General features: G+C 41.0%; 1 protein-coding gene across 1 annotated transcript in view; it reads left to right on the top strand.

The window, feature by feature from the left end:
* Positions 1–19,771, top strand: part of dntt (deoxynucleotidyltransferase, terminal) — a 96,627-nt gene that overhangs the window by 31,112 nt on the left and 45,744 nt on the right. The window contains exons 5-8 of the mRNA XM_026190400.1: positions 31–102; positions 305–428; positions 2,922–3,054; positions 12,949–13,051. Of these exons, the coding sequence (XP_026046185.1) occupies positions 31–102; positions 305–428; positions 2,922–3,054; positions 12,949–13,051 (432 nt within the window). The remainder of the gene's footprint in view (positions 1–30; positions 103–304; positions 429–2,921; positions 3,055–12,948; positions 13,052–19,771) is intronic.

Here is a 19,771-nt window from a genome sequence, read left to right as displayed (position 1 = left end):
GATAATATCATCCGCCTTTGTGTTTTGCAGGAGATCCTTCAACACGGCCACTCGTTTGAAGTCGAGAAAATACTCTCGGATGAAAGGTATCAAATACTAAAGGTCAGTGGATGAATAACAACTCAGTCGATGGCTCGCTTTCTCCATTCTGGAGCTTTTAACTCGCTGTGAAAATGATGCGCTCTGTTGCTCCCTCTTAAGGACTCGGAGCTCTTGGAAACTTTGAATGCTTACCTCTTCTCAGAAGAACCTGTCATTTCAGAGCATGTCTCCTTGATTACATACTTACCTCGTTTCCTGCCAGCTGTTCACAAGTGTGTTTGGGGTTGGACCTAAGACAGCTGAGAAGTGGTACCGCAGAGGGCTGCGCTCATTCAGCGACGTTCTGGCGGAGCCCGGCATTCGTCTCAACCGGATGCAACAAAGTGGTACATCAACATCTCACCATCCTCGCTCCGCCACTTTACAAATTATAGAGGAAAAATTTCAAGTCGAGCTCGCTTCCAAGAGAGACTCAAAGGCCTAATTGTTAAATCCCTGCGGGGGGTGGGGCTGCATGTCGTTTGGGACTTTATTTGTGCCTTTTTTTTGTTTACTCCCAAAGGATGTGAGCCTCTAGCGGTAATGTGTTTTCTCTAAAGTGAGATATGATCAGCAGGGAGTTTACTGTAAAAAAAACCACAACAGGAGAGTTTTTCTTACAAAAAAAAAAAACAACCTAAATCAATAAGTAGTGACTCTGAAGGGGAGGCATGGTGCAGACGTCTCACCACTCTGTCGCGCCAGAGCGGGCCATCGAATTAAGTTGGTGCTAAGATTTTTTCAACAATTTACAGCCCACTGCCACAAGAGTGGCTCTGTGAGGCTAAAAGAAAAGCAAACTGGCCAAAAGCTGAAAATTTATTTTTCATTTGTGGTAGTTATTAGTTGTTTTTGAGCCATTCTACAAAGATGCTTTTTCTGAAGGTGAGATATTTCATGCATTTATGCACAGAGGATGATTCTGAATGCGAGGACGCCCTGCTTTTGTTCGTAGCTCCAACAGCAGCTCAGATTCTTTACTTCTCCTGTGAAATACTTCATGGATTGACGCTTCGTCTTGTCTTGGTTTTCATAAAGCGCAGATGATGTGTTCTAAACAGTTTAACTTCACCTCCAGCAACTGTCGCCAGGCCGGTATTTGTGGTATACGACAGCATAAATTTTAGCATATACCCCCACCTCCCCTCAATATTTATTCTGTCCACTGGTTTGGCTCGTTTGGCTTTTGAGTGAAATTACAACCGAGAGCATGTCACACATTATTGAGATGAACAACTCTTTTATGCCACTTAAAAATCAGCAAGCACGCAGCTGGGAGACACCGCTCCATCCTGCTGCTCACTTTGCAATTTACAACAACGTTTTTTTTACGGCGCACAGATGTGTGTTGTTGTGAGGATTTGCCGTGCTCTTCACACGATGAGGCCTCTCATTTATGATGAAAAAAACAGATAAAGCATCCAGGTTTTCCATGAAGGAGATAACATACACTTATTTGACCTCTAGTACTAGTAAGAGCTGTGAAATGAGCAAATTATTAGATGCTTCTGGTATTAGCGATCACACGAGGTCCCCTGGTAATTAAATATCTTGTGAATCTCCATCTTTGTGTTAGAAAGCTAGCATTTGCTAATTAACATACAGAGCGCAGGTTTGTGTGGCCTTAGATGTTTTTCAGTTCAGGTGGAGCGCTCTGTTCTCGTGTGCTTCTACGACATGCCGTGACATGAACTCGGAGCCTCCGTGCAAATTTTCCGTGAGCCGTTGTCATTAATCTCAAATTCATTGTTTATTTTTGTCGGAGGAGTTTCTGACTACGAAACGCAGATTTGATGGATGCTTCATTCACAAGTGGGAGCTGAGGTCGGCCGAGGCTGATGAGAACGTCATTAATTTCCGCGGTCATAAACCAAAGTGCTCGGCGTAAAGTTTAAAATGATGACCTGATGAAAATCGAGGGCCTGCATCAAATATAACAATCCACAGAGATGAAACCCACAAATGTGAACCTGTTTGTGGTGCTAAAGGAAAAAGTTTGCTTAGGCTTCATGCTTAAGAAACCATAAACAGACAGAATTAAAGGTGTTTGGAGTGCCTCTCTAAAAAATATAAAAGAAACAGATGTGATCAAATGTGAAAGGAATACGTGAGTGAGAAATATGAAGAAATATACCAAGACAGAAGCAGCCAGACATGCAGATAGCATCAGCTTTCGACAGTGACATATACCCCACAGTGCTCTCACATATGAAAAACAAAATACTGATATTCAGCTTTTCATTCGTCTGCATCATTTCTCTGCTTCTTCTGCTGCTTGGAGTGTAGCTGGATGGTAATTCAAAACACTGTACTGCATCGCTCGCAGGTTTCCATTCACTTTCAAACTCCGTCCCATAATGTATTGCGCTGACAGACACCTTCATCAAACTGGTCGTAATCGATCACTTGGAACACTGCGGTGTCGACTCCGTGCGGAGAAATACCGTGTGAGTTTTTGACGTGGAAAATCTGTCTGAACCCTGAACCCTCCGTCGTGCTCGACGAGTCTTGAAAAAGAGCAGAAACACGAATAACCCCATTTAATTTACTTCATTAGAAGCAGAAATATCATTAAAGGTTTTCTAATTAATTGTTGGGGGAAGCTCCATTCTTCGGTGGGGGACAAAAAAAGAAATGGATAATTAATGCATTTCATTTCGCTGCAGTCGTTTTGTGTCTGCAGCGGTCGAACACCGGCGGCCGTCTTCTATCAGCCAGGAGAACACATCCCATTTTTACCTTACCTTTAATTCACTCTGACTCTCCAGTTCCCCGGAGCAAATGGCTATGATTGATGGCTGGCTTCCAGACTAATAACCACGTGGTCTTTTTCCCTGCAGGTTTTCTGCATTATGGAGACATCTCCAGGGCTGTCAGTAAAGCAGAGGCCCAAGCCCTGGGGAACATTATTGACGAAGCTGTCCGTGCGATCACACCGGACGCCATACTCACACTGACAGGTGGCTTTCGCAGGTACAAGACTTGTCTCCTCCTTTCAGTGTTGATATTTGAAGATGAAACACAACGGCACCTTCAGTCTTTCCTCGCCCCTCCCCATCCCCCATTATTGTTCTGTTCATATTATACACAGGGAAAGCAAAGACATTAGCAAAGCCTCAAGAGGTCTGCTTGATTCCCAGGTGGATCTTATTACTGTTATTATTATTATTATCTGATATCAGAGCATAGAAGTCACAGAGTGAGTGTCTGGGTAGAAGCGTCAGAGCCGCTGGTGTCTAATTGCATCTTGCAGTTTTCGAGAGTTCTTAGACAAAACGGATTAATTTGATATTTACCACCGCAGAATATTCCCCATCTCACGCCTTTGTTCTTGACAGTAAAACAGAACGCCAGATAGCACGGGTTACTAACGTTTTGCATTTACATTAAGATGCTAAAGTGCATTACATTTGTCAGTCTCAGAGTGCACAGTGAGTGCGCTTGTAAAGCTACCTGCTGAGTGCCACTGTTCGCTCGCAGCCGGTGCCTCCCTCCATTGGCACGTCTTTGTGGTGCTGTTTCATTTATTTATTTATTTGTTTATTTTGTTATGCGCAGTGCTTTGTGGCTCAGTAAGTGTGGAGCACTCCGCTCTGTGGTGTTGTAAAAATCCAGCCGTAACCAGTGGCGTGTGAGGTAAATAATTCAAAAGCAGTCTGGCAGTAAGGATGGGCGCTTGCCTCTCTACAGGGGTAACAGAGCTGCCGCGGCTTTGCTGATGGTCTTTAATAGTGTCTGGACTGCAAACATCACATGTTACTGGAGTTATTCCTGCTCCCTTAAAACCTTATTAAAGTTTTCCTTTTCTGCATTTGCTGTATTCTGTTTGTCAGAGTTTGGTAGAAAATTACTATACGCTAACTTTTATAACGGGGAAAAAAAGTCACTTTAGCTACAGGACCGGTATCGTGGCATTATCTCACATTTGTCAGGTGTAGCCAAAGGCTTTGCAAATTCAACACACTTTGTAATATACAACACCGATTTACATGCTGATCCTTACAGCATACTAGCTTGGCAGCAAATGTGCATGAAATCAGAGTACTTCACTATTTTATACTAGGAGGAAATATTTGCAGCACCAGATGCCGACTGCAACTCCAGAATGACACAATTGTCTAAACAAAGAGACAGCATGGTGCTTTTCCTGAAATCTGTTTCTTACCTCAAGCCGTTTAAACCACGTCCACTGTTCATTTTGATTTCTCTTGCTGTGAGCATTTTCTTTGCGCATTGCAAAAAAAAAAAAATTGTAAATCAACAGCCAAACCCTAAAATCATTTTGTAGGCCATACACATGTCCCTTCATGGATTTTTAGACCAGTGTTGAGACTGTAAATGAAATCTATTTTATTTGCAGTTCTTGTAGACCAATCAGAGGTTGATACAAAGTAACCTTTAACACTCAAACTAGCAGACAAGGACGCCTTTATCAAAGAAATACCTGCTGCCTACACGAATCACACGAGTGTTTTATTAAAAATCACCTGTGAAAAATATGATATATACACTCAGTGGGCACTTTATTAGGGATGGCTTAACTTAATTTTATTAAGGAAATGGTATTATTTCTCTGCTCAAAACATACATTACATAAAAAAACAAAACTATCCAAATGTACCTAGCCCTCTGATTACCCCCCCCTGTTAAATTATGAATTAATTGTGATTGACAACATTTCTTTTGGGAAAAACTGAGTCCAATTTCACTACCCAAACCCAGGCCTGATTACTGCCAGAACTGTTGAATCAAGAAATTACCTAAGTAGAAACTGTCCGACAAAGTGAAGTAGATTAAAAGATTAAAAAAAAAACAAACAAAAAACCATCATGCCACTAAAGAAACAACATCACTGACATCTATCAGTCTGTAAAGGGTTACGAAGCTATTTCTCAGGCTTTGGGACTCCAGTGAACCACGATGTAAGCCTCACAAATGGAGAAAACTTGCAACAGTGGTGAACCTTCCCAGGAGTGTTGGGCTGACTAAAATTATTCCAAGAATCAGGAAGTCACAAAAGAACCCAGAACAACATCTAATGCACTGCAGACATCTCTTGCTTCAGTTAAAGCCATTGTTTATGATTCAACAAAAAGAAAGACGCTGGGTAAAATGGCATGCATGGGACATTTCCAAAGCAAAATCTTTTGGGAAAAAATTCTGTGGACTGACAAACCAAATACCTTTTGGACGTTCTGGAAGTTTTGAGTCCCTTTACATCTGGCACAAAACCAACACAGCATTTCATAAAAAGAACATCATACCAGCCGTGGTTGTAGTGTGTTTTCCTGCTTTAGGACAACTTGCTGTAATTGCTGGAGCCATAACTTCTGCTCTCTACCAGTTCATGCCCTGAAGCTCAAGCGCACTTGGGTTATGGAGCAGGACAATAATCCAAAACACACCAAAAGATGAAGGTTTTGGAGTGGCCTTGTCAAAGTCTGTACTTAAATCAGACTGATTTTTGGCATGATCTTAAACCTTCCAGGGTGGAAGAATTAAAACAATTCTGAAAAGAATAGTAGACCAAAATTCCTCCACACTGATGTGAAAGACTCATCCCCAGTTATCAAAAACACTTGATTGCCCAGGATCTTGCAACCAGGTGTCGGGTCTAGTGAGCAGCTGCTTTTTCACACAGGGCCAGGTAAGTTTGGATAACTTTTTATTTAAACAAATGAAACCATCATTTAAAAACTGCTTTTTGTGTTCACTCGGGTTATCTTTGTCTAATATTAAATTTCGATTGATGATCTGAAGCATGTAAATGTGGCAAATATGTAAAAAACAAGAACAACCTAAGAAATCAGGAGGGGTGGGCAAATGTGTAAATGGGAAAGATTCACAAATTTCCTAAATAAGGATGTTGTGAAAATCCACAAGGAAAAAAAAAAACGCTCCAATCTTCAAATTGTTAAATGACAGCTGGAATGATGTCTGATTATGTAAATAACTGCTCAGAGGGGAAATGTGGTAAGAGAGTCGAGGAAGGTGATTAGAGCATCATGGATAGTTAACTTCAAGAATGAGGGAGAGGAACAGCTCAAGATTTATGGGCCAGGAGTCTGCTGCAAAGTGTAAAGGGGCCTGCAAGAGCGCCTTTATGGCTTCAAATTCGGGGAAATGAAACACACATTTACTTCACCCCATATTTGGTGCAGACTTTGGAGAGAGAGAGAGAGCGAGATAGACCTAATTGGAATCATGCGGCGCTATAATTGAAGAACGATAACTTGTGCATTATCAGGAAGCAAGTAAGTAATTTACCTTTATCTTGTTGAAAGGCTGATTCTCCAGACATGGTTTAAACACAGTGGGAGGCAGTATGAGGTCTATTACACCAAAATAGTTCATATGCTTTCTAAGATGCCAGCAGTACCACTAATAATCCACTTACTCGTTTCACGGTGACATATTTGAAAATGTTCCCTTCTAAAGTCCTGTCAAAGCTCGATTTAATTACCTATAATTTTGAGCCTGGTGTAGAGTCTCTTATTAGCTTCATCTTTCTAGCCGATACCCCTTGTCAAAAATGGAAATGTGCATATCCTATATACCTCCTTAAATAGCTGCACCCGGCTCTGGCAAATCTTTCATCTCAGCAGAAGATGCACAAAAAGATACCACGACTCCCAAAAGTTTCACAAAATAACTCGTGTGCTGGAATAAACTCAGGCTGTCATCCACTTCAGAGAGAAACAGCGTGGCGAGGATTTGTTGATGCCACTGACATTAGCCTTATTGAAAGGACAGCTGTGGAAGGCGGGTGACAAGTCTTAAAGCGGTTTTGTTGGAGGGGAGGATTAAAAATAGATTACACTTGAAAATACAGCTTCTTCCACAACTGCATGTGAAGGCTCACGCAGTGTCAGCGGAACACTGTGTTTATTTCAGTATGAGGCAGGCAAGTCCCTACTGAGGGACATCAAATTGTCTGGAATATGACTCAAAGTGACACTGATGAGGGGGGGGGGGGCATTGGTGTCTCCTCTCAAATCCGCAAACAGCCGCCGAGTCCCACCGCACAGTTTGCCTTGAACAACAGCTGAGATAAGTATTCCTTATCGGCTTAGTTCGGGGTGTCGTGATTCTAAAACAAACCTCATTATCAGCTTGCAGGGGAGGAAAGAGCAAAACAAGCCATCTGGTCATGAAGAATAGGCCACACTTAGCTGCTTTTTCCTGTTCTCATTTCATATCTTCCTGATTATCGCCTCGCACTGCTGTGTTAGCAAGAAATGTGGATGGGAAGGCTGATAGAAGGGGAAAATGATGCATAGTCACAAACAAAGCCTGGTTGCTTTTTTGTGACCTAAGTTTTGCAGAGCTTAGCCTGCAGACGCCCGTAGCCTAACACTTCGCAGATCTGTATTATTCATGCGTGTCGTCATGTCGTCCACACAAAACTGTAAATAACCATGTGTATTTCATTGTCTTTGTGCAGTAACACTTAATAATTTAGCATTTTCCCTCACGCGATAAAAGACTAGATGGCCTAAATTCAAACCAGGTGTTTATCGACGTGCAGCTGTGCCCGAACGCCTATCAATTCTTCTGTTTTTACCCACATCTTCACATCCATCCATCCCACTGAGCAGGAGTAGGTGTCCAATGCTAAACAGGAACAGAGCTCTGAAGTTGCACTGCTAAAGGCAGAGACGAAGAAGAAGAAGGAGAACCCCTGGTATGCTGGAAGAATGTGCACGACATGCTGTCATCCGCCTTTCCGCTGACTGCTGCTGAATTATCTGCACTGACCTGACACATACTGATGCTCAAATGGGAGGGAGCTGAAAAGCGTAAATGCCGCTTCCCCTAAAATAACCTTCCCATGTTATCCCCTAACACACACACACATACACACACAGACACGGAAAACCACTATTTGACAAGATTAGGTCGTTCTTAAGCTCTGATAGGAGGTAAACCCAATTTATGCTGATGATCTCTCTCTGTCTCCTTCCCGCTTTGGTTTCTTTGCTATTCTCGGCACACATTTATGCAGTGCACTCGAGTGGGTTTTGCCGGCGCAGCAGAGGCTAACAGCGAGACTCACTTAACAACTTAAGCGCACTGTACGAGCTGGAAGTGTTGTGGAATCTCAGCTTTGCCAATTAAAGCTGAGTGTTGGGAGATTTCATAGGCAAAAGTTGCTCAGTCAGCAGATGGAAATCTGTGATGCATTCTCAAGTAGCGCTGTCCTAACAGTCAACTCATTAAAGAAGTGCCAACTCTTCACATCGAGGCCTATATATGTGTATGTATATACTGCAAAGTCTAAACACAAGTGTTAAAATGAATTCACTTAACAGCTTTTGATATTTAATACAAAATAAAACAGGCTCACAAGGCAAATTGAATAAGTGTTACCAAAGACGCAGCTGCAGAGTGAACCTGTAAACCAGGTGCTCGATTCTGTAAATGCCACAGGGGTACACGCTGTCTACTGCTAATGCTAACCATTAACATTATCATGCCTTCTGCAGCTCTAATGGCTGTTTTCTATTACTTCCTTGCTCCCTGAATTAGCCACAGTGACCTTTGAAGCGTTCCCGCAAGCCATTCACAGCCTCTGCACCTTTCTTCACTCTCGCTGCTGTCAAGCAGCAGCAAAGAGAGATCAAACACCGAGCCTCGTGCCTGCAGAGGCTTCTTTAGAGCTGTATCGCCCCCAACATTCATTGTCACTTTGCTTTGTTGTTTGCTGTGACACTGGTGCTTACGTATGTAGGATTTTTCGCTCGTTGTTTTTTCAAAAGCTTTTGTGTGTGCGTGTGTAGGTGTGTGTGAGTGGGTGTTGGGCAATGATTAGGGTGAAATAATGCAAGGCCTTCTGGCAGGTAGTGCCAGAGCTAAACTTGACGACGGTCGGGGGTATCTTCTGTTATTTGAGGGCACAACTTTAGCCCTGGTTTGTTTCTGTGTATTTGTGTCTACACACACAAGCTACTATAATCGCCAGAAACTCACAGTTTCTTTTCATCATTCTGTCTGACTGCTGTTTTTGAGTTATCCTGCAGCCTGTGACAGGATGCACTGTGTGAAAGGAAGGAAAACCCCTTGGACAGGTGGGCCAGTCCATCGCAGGGCGTACATTCAAACCCATTTGCAGTCATATTTACACTTCTGAGCAGCTCATCGTTTCTCTTGAAGGCTTAATTTTATTATCGTCTGGCTTGAATGCCAATGAGCACGCCAAAGTACTCTCAGAGCATCATTACTGGTAGATACACATACGTCATTGAGAATTTTAAAGGAAACCTCAAAGCAGTGAATATGCTTCTGTGAATATGATTGTAAGCACAGATGCTGCTCGTGGTGTAAGGCACACGTGGGTGTGTCCAACTGCTTTTGTGATTGTGTTGACTGGAAGCGCCTCTGAAACCCTGGCACAGCACAGACTGATCTTAACTGGCTGGAGGATGATAAATATATTGCTCGTAGGAGGAATGCATTATCAGCAGGTGGAACTGGAGTGGACCTCAGCCACAGCCACTAAATTGATCTCCTCTCAAGAGCTTCAAAGCACAGATATAAACCTCCTTTCAAGGACAGTCGTAAATTCCCATCAGTTTATGTTTTGAAAGTTAAATAATAATGGATATATATGATTAAATATTACTAAATTGATATGATGAAACCCAGTTCGAGTGGGTCACAAGCTAGCGTATATTGCTCATGCTGGTCCCGAGCCCGGATAAATGGGAGGGTTATGTCAGGAAAGGCATCTGGTGTAAAATCTGTGCCAAATCAAATGTGCAGATCTGTTCGCTGTTGCGACCCCCTGGGAAATAACGGGGCAGTCCAAAGTGCCTTCTATTAAACGGATATGATAACAATATATCAGTATTATAATGTGCATGACTGCATATGTACATTGTAAATGTAATATAACTGTAATAAGATAGCATACTCAATGCAGAAATATAGTACATAAACCAGACCGCCACATCATAAAAAACACTTACAGGTGAATAACATTGATCATCCAATTATGATGCACAGTTCTGCCGGGAAGCTATGGCTCCTGGCTTTCACTCTGATATTACTTTGACACCTATCACCTACTCATATACTAATGCAGACCAGCACTCCCCATATACATTGTGAAAAGGCTGTTAGACAGATAGAACATGTATATATAACAAAACAAAATACCCAATATATAGTACTGTCTTATATATATATATAAGTAACTAAAATTTTATGTTCTGAAAGAAGCAGAAACAGGCATAAACTTATATAATCCCACGTCTTCTTTCTGTCTGATGAATGGCAGCAATATACTTCCTACTTTTGTACACGCACTTCTTTTATCCTGTCGATTTATGTAACTAATAATACATAAGCTCTATGTGTGTTAAACTGTAGGCCTGCCGTGTGTATCAAATCAGTTTCACTCATAATGACAATTTTTTGAAAATGTTTTTTAGCTTCAAGTATGAAAATCGGACAGTGGGTGGTCCTCAAACAGAAAACAGGCAACCGGGTTTTAGAAAGCAAAAATCAGCCAAAAAAAAGAGGGAGATGCTAATTTCTGAAGACATTAAAACTGAAATAATTCTTGAACCGAAACTTTCTTCAGCATATCTGTGGTCACCGTATGGCTTTGATAACCAAAGATATGAATTTAGTGGTTCCTAGTAATAGCCTGTTCAATAAGTTGAGACAGTTTCCTGGAGATTAGGCAGGTGATCAGAGTAACAAATGCTCTCTGATCTCTATGTCTCTGATAAGTGGGAAAATAATAAAGCCCCCTGGAAATGCCACAAGGTTGCCGTGGAAAGATGATTCCCTTCACAGGCCGGTGTCCTGTATGGCAGTTTTTTGCTAGCCAAAATTAAATTGGATTTTAATATTACAGTGAGTTATTGCTAACAAAAATCAATCAAACAAACAAAAATTAAATTATAATATAGAGATGGGAAAAATGCCAGAACTCAAGGCTTAGTCAAAGGGGAACGGTGCCACCACTGTGACAACACCCTTTGGTTAGTCTCATTGTGAAACCTCACAAAGCTTGTTTGCGGTTGATAATGCACACTTACAGTCTACTGACGTGTCAGTCGCATAGTGAAGCACACCCTGCTTAATTCTGCTTTTTGCCTCAATCCTGTTATATTTAGTAAGAATTGAAACGAGCAACTGAGACTGTAGACTCATAGTTCACAGGAGCAGGTTTCCAATACGGCTGGACTCAACCAGCAGTTCTCACTGACGTCACCCCCTGCTGGCCATTACAAAAAGTGAAAATTAGTCTATAGCTGGGAGTTAGAAAACTATATGGGACTGTATGTCTGTGAAGGTTCTCAGTCATCCAGGTCATTGTAGTCTAAGGAGCTTGGAAAGAAAAGCATCTGGACTTCTTTAAGTTGCTTGAAGATGTTTCACCTCTCATCCAAGAAGCTTCTTCAGTTCTAGGGTCAAATGGTGGAGAGTTCCAGATTTAAGTCCTATGAGAGTGACCCCCAAGAGGGACATGGACCTCAGGAAATCACATGATAGATTGGGGCTAGGTTTCACAGTGAGTTCACTCGAAACCTTGGCTGATTGTGACCTACACCCGTTTTCACACCTTGGCTCGTGTGATTAGATGGAGGATCAATAGGGGGTCCGTGTCCCTTTTGTTGGACACTCCCTTAGGGCTTAAATCTGGGACTCAACATCATTTGACCTTAGAACTGAAGAAGCTTCTCAGATGAGATGTGAAATGTCTTCAAGTAACTTAAAGAAGTCCAGATGCTTTTCTTTCCAAGCACCTTAGACTATATGGACTGTAATTTCCAAAGAATATCTACACGCCGCATTCGCACCATCAAGCCCGGGTTTAGTACTAACTCCGAACCATGTGTATTCTGAAGAAGCCAACAACTAAATCGAAATAAAAACAGTTGCTCAAAGTGTACACAAACTGACCAGTGACGCCAGCACCCCAGTGTTTGCTTGGGTCCACATGTTTAAATTTGGTCACTCAGTCAGCCTGACAGTCCTTACTGTTTGATCAGGCTTCCCTAGTGTGGTTGGGTGTGACAGATTTACGCATAGTGCAACATGCTTATTTGACATTCAAAAGATTTTGATAAACAAATGTTGTGACGCTCACTTCTGTAGCAGGACGGTTTCCTCTGAGCGGGGATAAATTTCAGTAAGTCTACAATAGATTTCTGCATATTTCTCGCGTTTCCTCTGATTAGTCTGAATAACTCGCTGCTGTGCCGTGACTTAAAAGGATAGGCTTCTAATAAAAACGCTGCAGAGAAGTGTATGATAATTTACTTTTCAAGCGACAGAAAAGTAGGGTAGGAAAAAAAAAACTACATTTGCTCCTCCTGATTAAATAATGGGGATGCTTTTGCTTTTCTTGCTTCTCTGCTCAAGTGCCTATGGATCCAGTGAGCCAGACAGAAGCTTTGATATGCCTTTTGTGCACATATCTTCTGCCCATACAGCGGTTCCGTCCAGAGCTTTTTCTTCTGCCAGATAATCACTTGATAATCACTCAGTACTGCAACATCTCTTATGTGCAGTTGTGCTGACAGAGTAAATGCATTGTGCAAGCCTATTCAGGGTCCATATGGGTCCGCTTTATGACACCGATCCAAGTAGAAAATGATGATTCTCATGAAAGTTAAAGCTCTGACAGCTGAGGCAACAAAAAGGGTTTTTACACTTAGCTACTGAAGGGAAAAAATTACTTGTTTGAATAATGAAAAAAAAGAGACAGTGCCATTAGCTTGGCTTGTTCTTTTAATAGCACCGTCTGCCACCCTCCCTCTTCATCAGTTAAATGCTATGACTAAAAGGTAATTCATTTCATTATTTCCAGGATACAGTGAGTGGGTAACTGTGCTATGTCTTTGTTTCCAGGGGGAAGGATTTTGGCCACGATGTAGACTTTATCGTGACCACACCACAACTGGGGAAGGAGGAGCGTCTTCTCACCAGCGTTATTGATAGACTAAAACAGCAAGTAAGTATGTTGTTTAGGTCTTTCTTAAAGCATAGTATTAGTATCCTGAATGAACACACTATAGGCTAAAGTAAATACAAAGATCCAATATTCTTGAGAGGAACAATAGACTAAACAAAGCAATGCTAATATTTTTTTTGAAACCTGTGTTTGTGGAGTGCCTGTGTGTTAAATTTTTAATAAGCGGGAGTTCAGAGCAACGTTTGAACACTGCTTTGCATTTGATGTTAAATCACTGAGACTGGTTTAGGTGTCCATCTGTGTTTCTATATCCTGCATTCATAAACAATCCCTTTTTAATTAAACCCACCTTACATCCTGGGCCATGGTGGCACAGCAAGCTCGCACCACTGCACTGTGATGAGGCACATGCAAATACAGAAAACATCTTTATTGACTGCACAACGCAAGGTTGGCTTTGAGGGGGGAAAATGAGCAAATGCAAAAATTCCCAAGGAAATACATGAAGGTGCGAGCGGTAGTTCAGACTACAAGGCAAGTGTTTCCAGAGCAGCACCAAAACAGTGATAGACACAGCTGAGACAAGTGCTTGTTGTTGCTGCATGCTGAGTAATAGAGATACTGAAGCCAGCTATCTGTCGGCGGTGTGGGAAATGTGAGAATGTGGAAGGCTTTTGTTTGTTTTAACATTCTGGTGGCGTGATTCATACGTCATTGCAGACATCTGTAATTATGCTTATATTAAGTCTTAACCTAGATTGCTGAGATTATTCATAGCTCAGTTCAGGTTCTGCAGTCATGTGATTTCTAACCACATGTTATCTTGTCTGCCATGATGGAAGCGTGATGCTGTAAGGTCAAAAGAATAAGGAGCTACCCAGGCCTACAGGCTGGTCTGCAACCATCTGGCAACCACTGGTCTTGAGGGAAAAACATTTATCCCCCGTTGGTAAATTGTTGTTGGAGTTTGATGGCAGTTGCTGTGAAATCAGTTGCTAAAGCCTGAGTCATGCAGGCCTAGAGACCAATCAGTGACCTCCTGGCAACCATTAGCTGGTTAGGAAAAATGTGTATTTCCCAAGCAGTTGTCGAAAACTTCCTTGCAATTGCTATGGTTGCTAGGAGAGCTCAAACACTTGGAAACTACTCCTTCAAAGTAAAAGGTTTAGTTTTACTTTGAAGGTGAATGTTGTCTGTTTTCTGTGGCTGTATCACTTCCACTACGCTGGACAACTCTTAAGCAATGCACATATGACATCACGTGAAAAATGTCTTAAGACAAAGTCATCAGTAATAACCTGCGTTGGTATCCAAGTTACTGCATCTGAATCCCTGCTCAGGACTGACTGCTGTCATATGTTGATGCACATTTGACATCATTTTTCAGTGCGCACGGTAAAAGAACAGTACATCAGCCACCTGTTTTCCCAGCCCTAACCGATTTGTTTCAGTGATGAAATGGAACCATGTAGTTACCAAGATGTCTAGCCAAATAGCAACAATACTAAACATCAAAGGATATCTTGCAAATCTAAAATCAGTGGATTTTATGAAACAGCAGCATCTGATGCTTTTGCAGTGAGGATGGATTGTGTCCTCCATGTTGCAATTTTTAAAACATATCTGCAAGTTTTTAAAGTTTTTAATAGTCAGGTAGTAGATGAATTATCAAAATCTGGTTTAATAAACCATATGTTTGTGGTTGATAAACCCAATGACATCACATATTGTGGGTTCTGTTTCATGCTTACATTTGTGTATCTCATCAGACTGTTTTAACTGGCAGGCCATAGCAGGCAAAGTGCTGAAAAACTCAACATGTTCGCTCATTCTCTAACACCACGTGAACATCCATCCATCCTTCTGAACATATTCAGGAATTTTTGTGCTGCTTTGGAAATAGATTTGAATTGTAATCTCTGGGTTTTGCAGCCGGTTGTATTATTTGTGTTTTGCCTATAGCATGGTTTCTCCTAATCGGTATGATGAACCCCTCAAGGCTATAACAGTGCTGAAAAAGAAGTACAGAAAAACCCCCCAAAGAGCTGTGCTTAGGGTGCACACAAACATCAGTGCACCAAACAATGCAACCATGTTCAACATAACCACAGTTGTAACCATGGAGAATAACAGTAAGAGTAACAAACAAGCTTCTCATAAGATCATATTAAGCCCACTGTTATACTGCAGCTCAATACATTGCTAAATTAAAAAAAGATGCACCACAAAATCTAGGTTGAGAATAAAATATGTTTCTTACACACCAATTTGCACATTCCTAAAATTCTGGCAACAAACCAAATTTTTGTTTATTACACTGTCCCTTAATCTTTTCAAATTTATTTATTTATTTTGTGACATAAAACATTTCAGTCTTCAGTTAAATGATGAGTAGCAGAGGGTTTGACTTTTGACCTAGGGGTGGAGCAATCTTTTTAGGTGCCAAAACTACATGTGACAGAGTGCCATCTACTGCTGAGAAGAATATCATTTTTATGCATGTTTGAATTGAAACAGAAATATATTTAAAAATTGTGCATGTTCAAAAACATCTGAAGAAGTATTTTATGTTGTTTATAGACAGATTCTGATTTAATGTATTTACTACTTAGTTTGTTGCCTGGGATGTATAAGCAAATCATGCACTGGAAAAGCATGCAGAAAGTTGCAGGAAGTGAGGACGAGGACATTTTATGGGAGGAAAGAATTTGATTGAACAGTTAAGGTCATAAGGTCACTGCCTTGGTGAGGACAGCGAGTATGAAAGGATCCCAGAATCAGGTCTGAGGAACACTTTTTTAAAGATAACTTTAACTGAGATTATGGGTCAGTTAAAGGCTATACATATGTGATGTGTGTGGGGAAGCAATAGTATTCATGTTCATGTGTGTGTGGGAATCGGTAGTTTGGAGCAGACTTTATGAAGGTACCAGGATGCAATACTACTCCAAATGACAGATATGTGACATCCACCTCTGATTCATAAAGTTCCATACAGACTAGTTAGATACATTCAGACACATAGAAACACATACAATCACACATACAAACCTATATGTAATGCATGGTATGGCAGATAACACAGACACACAAACAGCAACACACACAGCTATTTGTGATTTATTACTTGGGAGTGGTTGTGGCTCACCTCCTTGACAAAAACCACACCCAACTAATTCATAAAATTCATACAAATCAGCTGCTGATTAAGTATCCTTGTAGCAAGATACTGAACCCAAGTTGCTCCCAGCGTGTTCAGGAGAGTCTGGACGTTAGATAGAAAGTACGTAGATGTAGAAAAGGTGCTTGTATGAATATGTATGATTTAATGGAATATCTTCAAATATGGGTAAAAAAGGGCTAATTCTTAGCACCCATTTGAACATTTTCCCCTGACTTTATTCCTATGCTTGTGTGACCTACATCAATTTTGTTTGATTGGGATCTGATGGTTGTGGAGGAGTCCAGTGAACTCATTTCCATTTTTAATAAACTAGTTTGAGAGGAAATGAGCTTTCTGACCAGGGACCATTGTACCTTCATTCACTACTGCTCATAGATGACAGTAGTGGTCCTGGTTCCTTCTGCTGCTTTAACCCAACTGCTGCAAGGTTTGATTTGTTGTGCATGCAGAGATGCTCTTCTGCATAAGTGGGAATAATGAGTTACTGCTAGTTACTTGAGTTACTGTTTCCTAACTATCACCTTAGGTGTCTGGCCATTTCTCTCTGACCTCTGGCATCAACAAAGGATTTTCACCCAGAGAAATCCTGCTTGTTGGATAGGTTCCCTATTTCAGACCATTCTCTGTAAATCCTAGAGATGAAAAATCAAGGTAGATCAGCAGTTTGTAAAATAGACCATCCCATCTAACCCTATCCCTATTGTGGGCAGTGTGAACTGTTCCCTAGATCTTTCACTCATAGGGGTTTTTGAATCACTCTTTGTCTGGTCCCTCACCCAGGACCAATTTGCCAAGTGAGACCGTACTAGTGGGCAAAAGCCTCCCGACAACATAGCTCCTGTGGACCCCTCCACCACCATAAGTCAAGTCACAGAGGGGACATATGCATATTCTGGTACATAATATATATATATAACTGTTGCACTATATGTTGAAAAACCTCCTGAAACCAAAAGCCAGTCTTTCACTCGCGGTCGCTGTAAGATACTGAAGTTTTCAGCATGATTCAAAACTAAATCACTTAAAGGAATTGGTCAATTTTTCATGATTCAGAGCTGTGTCCTTGGAAACACAGCTCCCTTTTTTTGTGAAAATTAGAGAGAAAGAAGTTATTTAGTTGCCTGCAATGAAAAGAGATTTGGAAGGTGTGAGTGATTCTAGGAACAAAAAAGTACAATTTAGCAGTTACATTAAGAACTTCTTTTAGGGCTTTCAAGGACCATGGTCAGCACTGGATGCCCCATGGTGGAAAATGGAGCCTTTAATGGAAAATGGGCAAAAAAAATGAGAAGTGGCTGAGAGGGGAGAAGAAAAAGAGAGACAGAGAAACAGACAGTGACTGTGAGCAGAGTGAGGAAATATACGAACAGGAGATAAAACAGAGAGACACAATGTTAATGTCGGATTATGTTTACATAAACACAGTGATTTAATTACTGACTGTACTCAAATGACAACAATTATTTGCTGCTAATATCATGGTAATGTGACAAATATCAGTGGGTTCCAGAAGTGCTCTACTTCAACTTGTTGCATAAAAGACATTTGCAATTACATGAAACTGGGGTGTTAAGCACAACAATTGAAACAAATATCCAGGGTGTTTAAATTATAGATAGACGTATGCAGTATTACACCTACCTCCTCTAGTTTTGAAGTTTTTATTCTGTGCATGGGAGGAGGAAATCAATGAAGTAGGCCAGGTTTATTCACCGTCTACTAGTTCATTCAGTTATGGAACTGCTCAACAGATTGGATATATAGTTAGATAACTCTGAGAAACAGGAATAAAATTCAAATGTGATGGAAAACTTTTTTTTTTTCATCCATGAATAATGTCCTTGTGATTCGTGATTATTGAAGAGCAGCAGGCTTTAAAGCTGTAGTTCCTAACTTTCTCTAGTGGCCTAGTTAGAAACTGTGAAAAGTCACGGTGCCAAGAGACACATGAGATTTTTACTAACCTAACAGTCTTGAATAAAACTATTAACACAAGAAGACATTTTTTAATTCTGCGACTCACATTAATAACTTCTCCCACATCTTGCCTCACTGCGCCGATGTCACAAGGGCCAGATTATTTTAAAACACCTGATTATACGAGGCCAATAAACACGGTGTTGTTTCTCACTGATCTAACAGATTTAACACGTGTCCTTGCGGGATCCTGAAGCTCTCTCCAGTCTGTACATATCTGAGAGTGTCACTTGTTTTCATGTTGTTTCTATCACTTTTGACTCTTCCTAAGACTGGACTTTTCCTTTTCTTGCCTCGTTTCCAAATTTATTGGGGGAAATTTACTAATTAAACCAAAGCCCTGTCCTTTTGCTGCTGCAAAGTTCTTCTTTTGGAGCCAGAATTAATTTTATTTGGGGAAGAGGGTAAAGTGGTAAGTAAGCAGTGAAAACAAGCTAGCTTGGTGTGCAAGCTTGGATTTATAAACCGATGCACGTACAGTACAAGTTTAAAACCACTTCTCATTTCTTCATATTTTGCTTCCAATGAGCCAGACTCATAATTTTTTTAAAAGTGGTGTTGAGCAATAGTTCTGATGCCTTTTCAAGTTTTTCTTTGGAACTTGGCTGCTTTATCCTTTTAGCTCGGAAAACGCAGCTAGTTTCAGCTGGAGATATGTTTTTGTGTGGTTAACTTTCAGTCATTCAATCAACTGTATACTTGTACTCAGCTGTAAACATGGTTTTAATGCTGTTTAGTTAGGCATAATAACACTGAGTCAAAGGTGACGGATTCACCTTTGGAGTCAGCCTCAAGTGGCCATTAAAGGAACTGCAGGTCTTGGCATTTCCTTAATGCTATATTCTGGTCAACCCCAGAGATTGCTGCTGGTTTGAAGCATAAAAGTCAAACATGTTATTGTTTTTTATCCCCCGTCAAAAACACATATATTAAGTCTATTGAGCTGAAAATGAATGAAATCCGTGGTGTTCTGTCTTGGTTTAAAAATCATGTCGAGTACATACAGTAGTCTCATCAGTGGCTGTACATGAAGCTGAGTTAGCTGAATTGCATGTTTTGCTGCAGGTGTTTTGTCTGATACTCCCCAACAAAGAGACACTGCCCATGAAAACACCAAGAAAACATTTCCTACTAACAGGACTAAATGACATCCCAGTCATTATGCCTCCCTTCAGTGCTGCTTGCTAAAAAGTCCCTATTAGTATAATTGCAGGCAGATACCTCTCCTCTGAGCAGGGTGACACATGCAGGAGAAAAACTTGATCTGTAAAAGGCCATCATGGACAGTGTTGGTTAGACCGGTTAGATAAAAACGGGCAGCGCAAGAAAATGTGGCTGTGGAAGGACTTTTCTTTGTCAACACTGTCTTCAACCTTGCATAAATGCATAGTTGAAGAGGGTCATGAAAAAGAGATGAGTGTTTGATAAAGAGCAGAATCACGCTGCCTGTTCTAGTCTAGTCTAGTCACTGACTTCTTTTTTGACATAGCTGGGGTTTAAAAATAAACCCTTCCAAACCCTCCAACCCTCCTCCATCCCCACCTCCGCATCTCTGCACTCCTTCAGAGGTCCATCCTGACAATAATTACCTCCTACTT

Source organism: Astatotilapia calliptera, chromosome 13 (genome assembly GCF_900246225.1).
Source record: "Astatotilapia calliptera chromosome 13, fAstCal1.2, whole genome shotgun sequence".
NCBI classification, from domain to species: Eukaryota; Metazoa; Chordata; class Actinopteri; order Cichliformes; family Cichlidae; genus Astatotilapia; species Astatotilapia calliptera.
The sequence above is the reverse complement of the archived record's forward strand: the minus strand, read 5'-3'. Positions and strand labels throughout refer to the sequence as shown.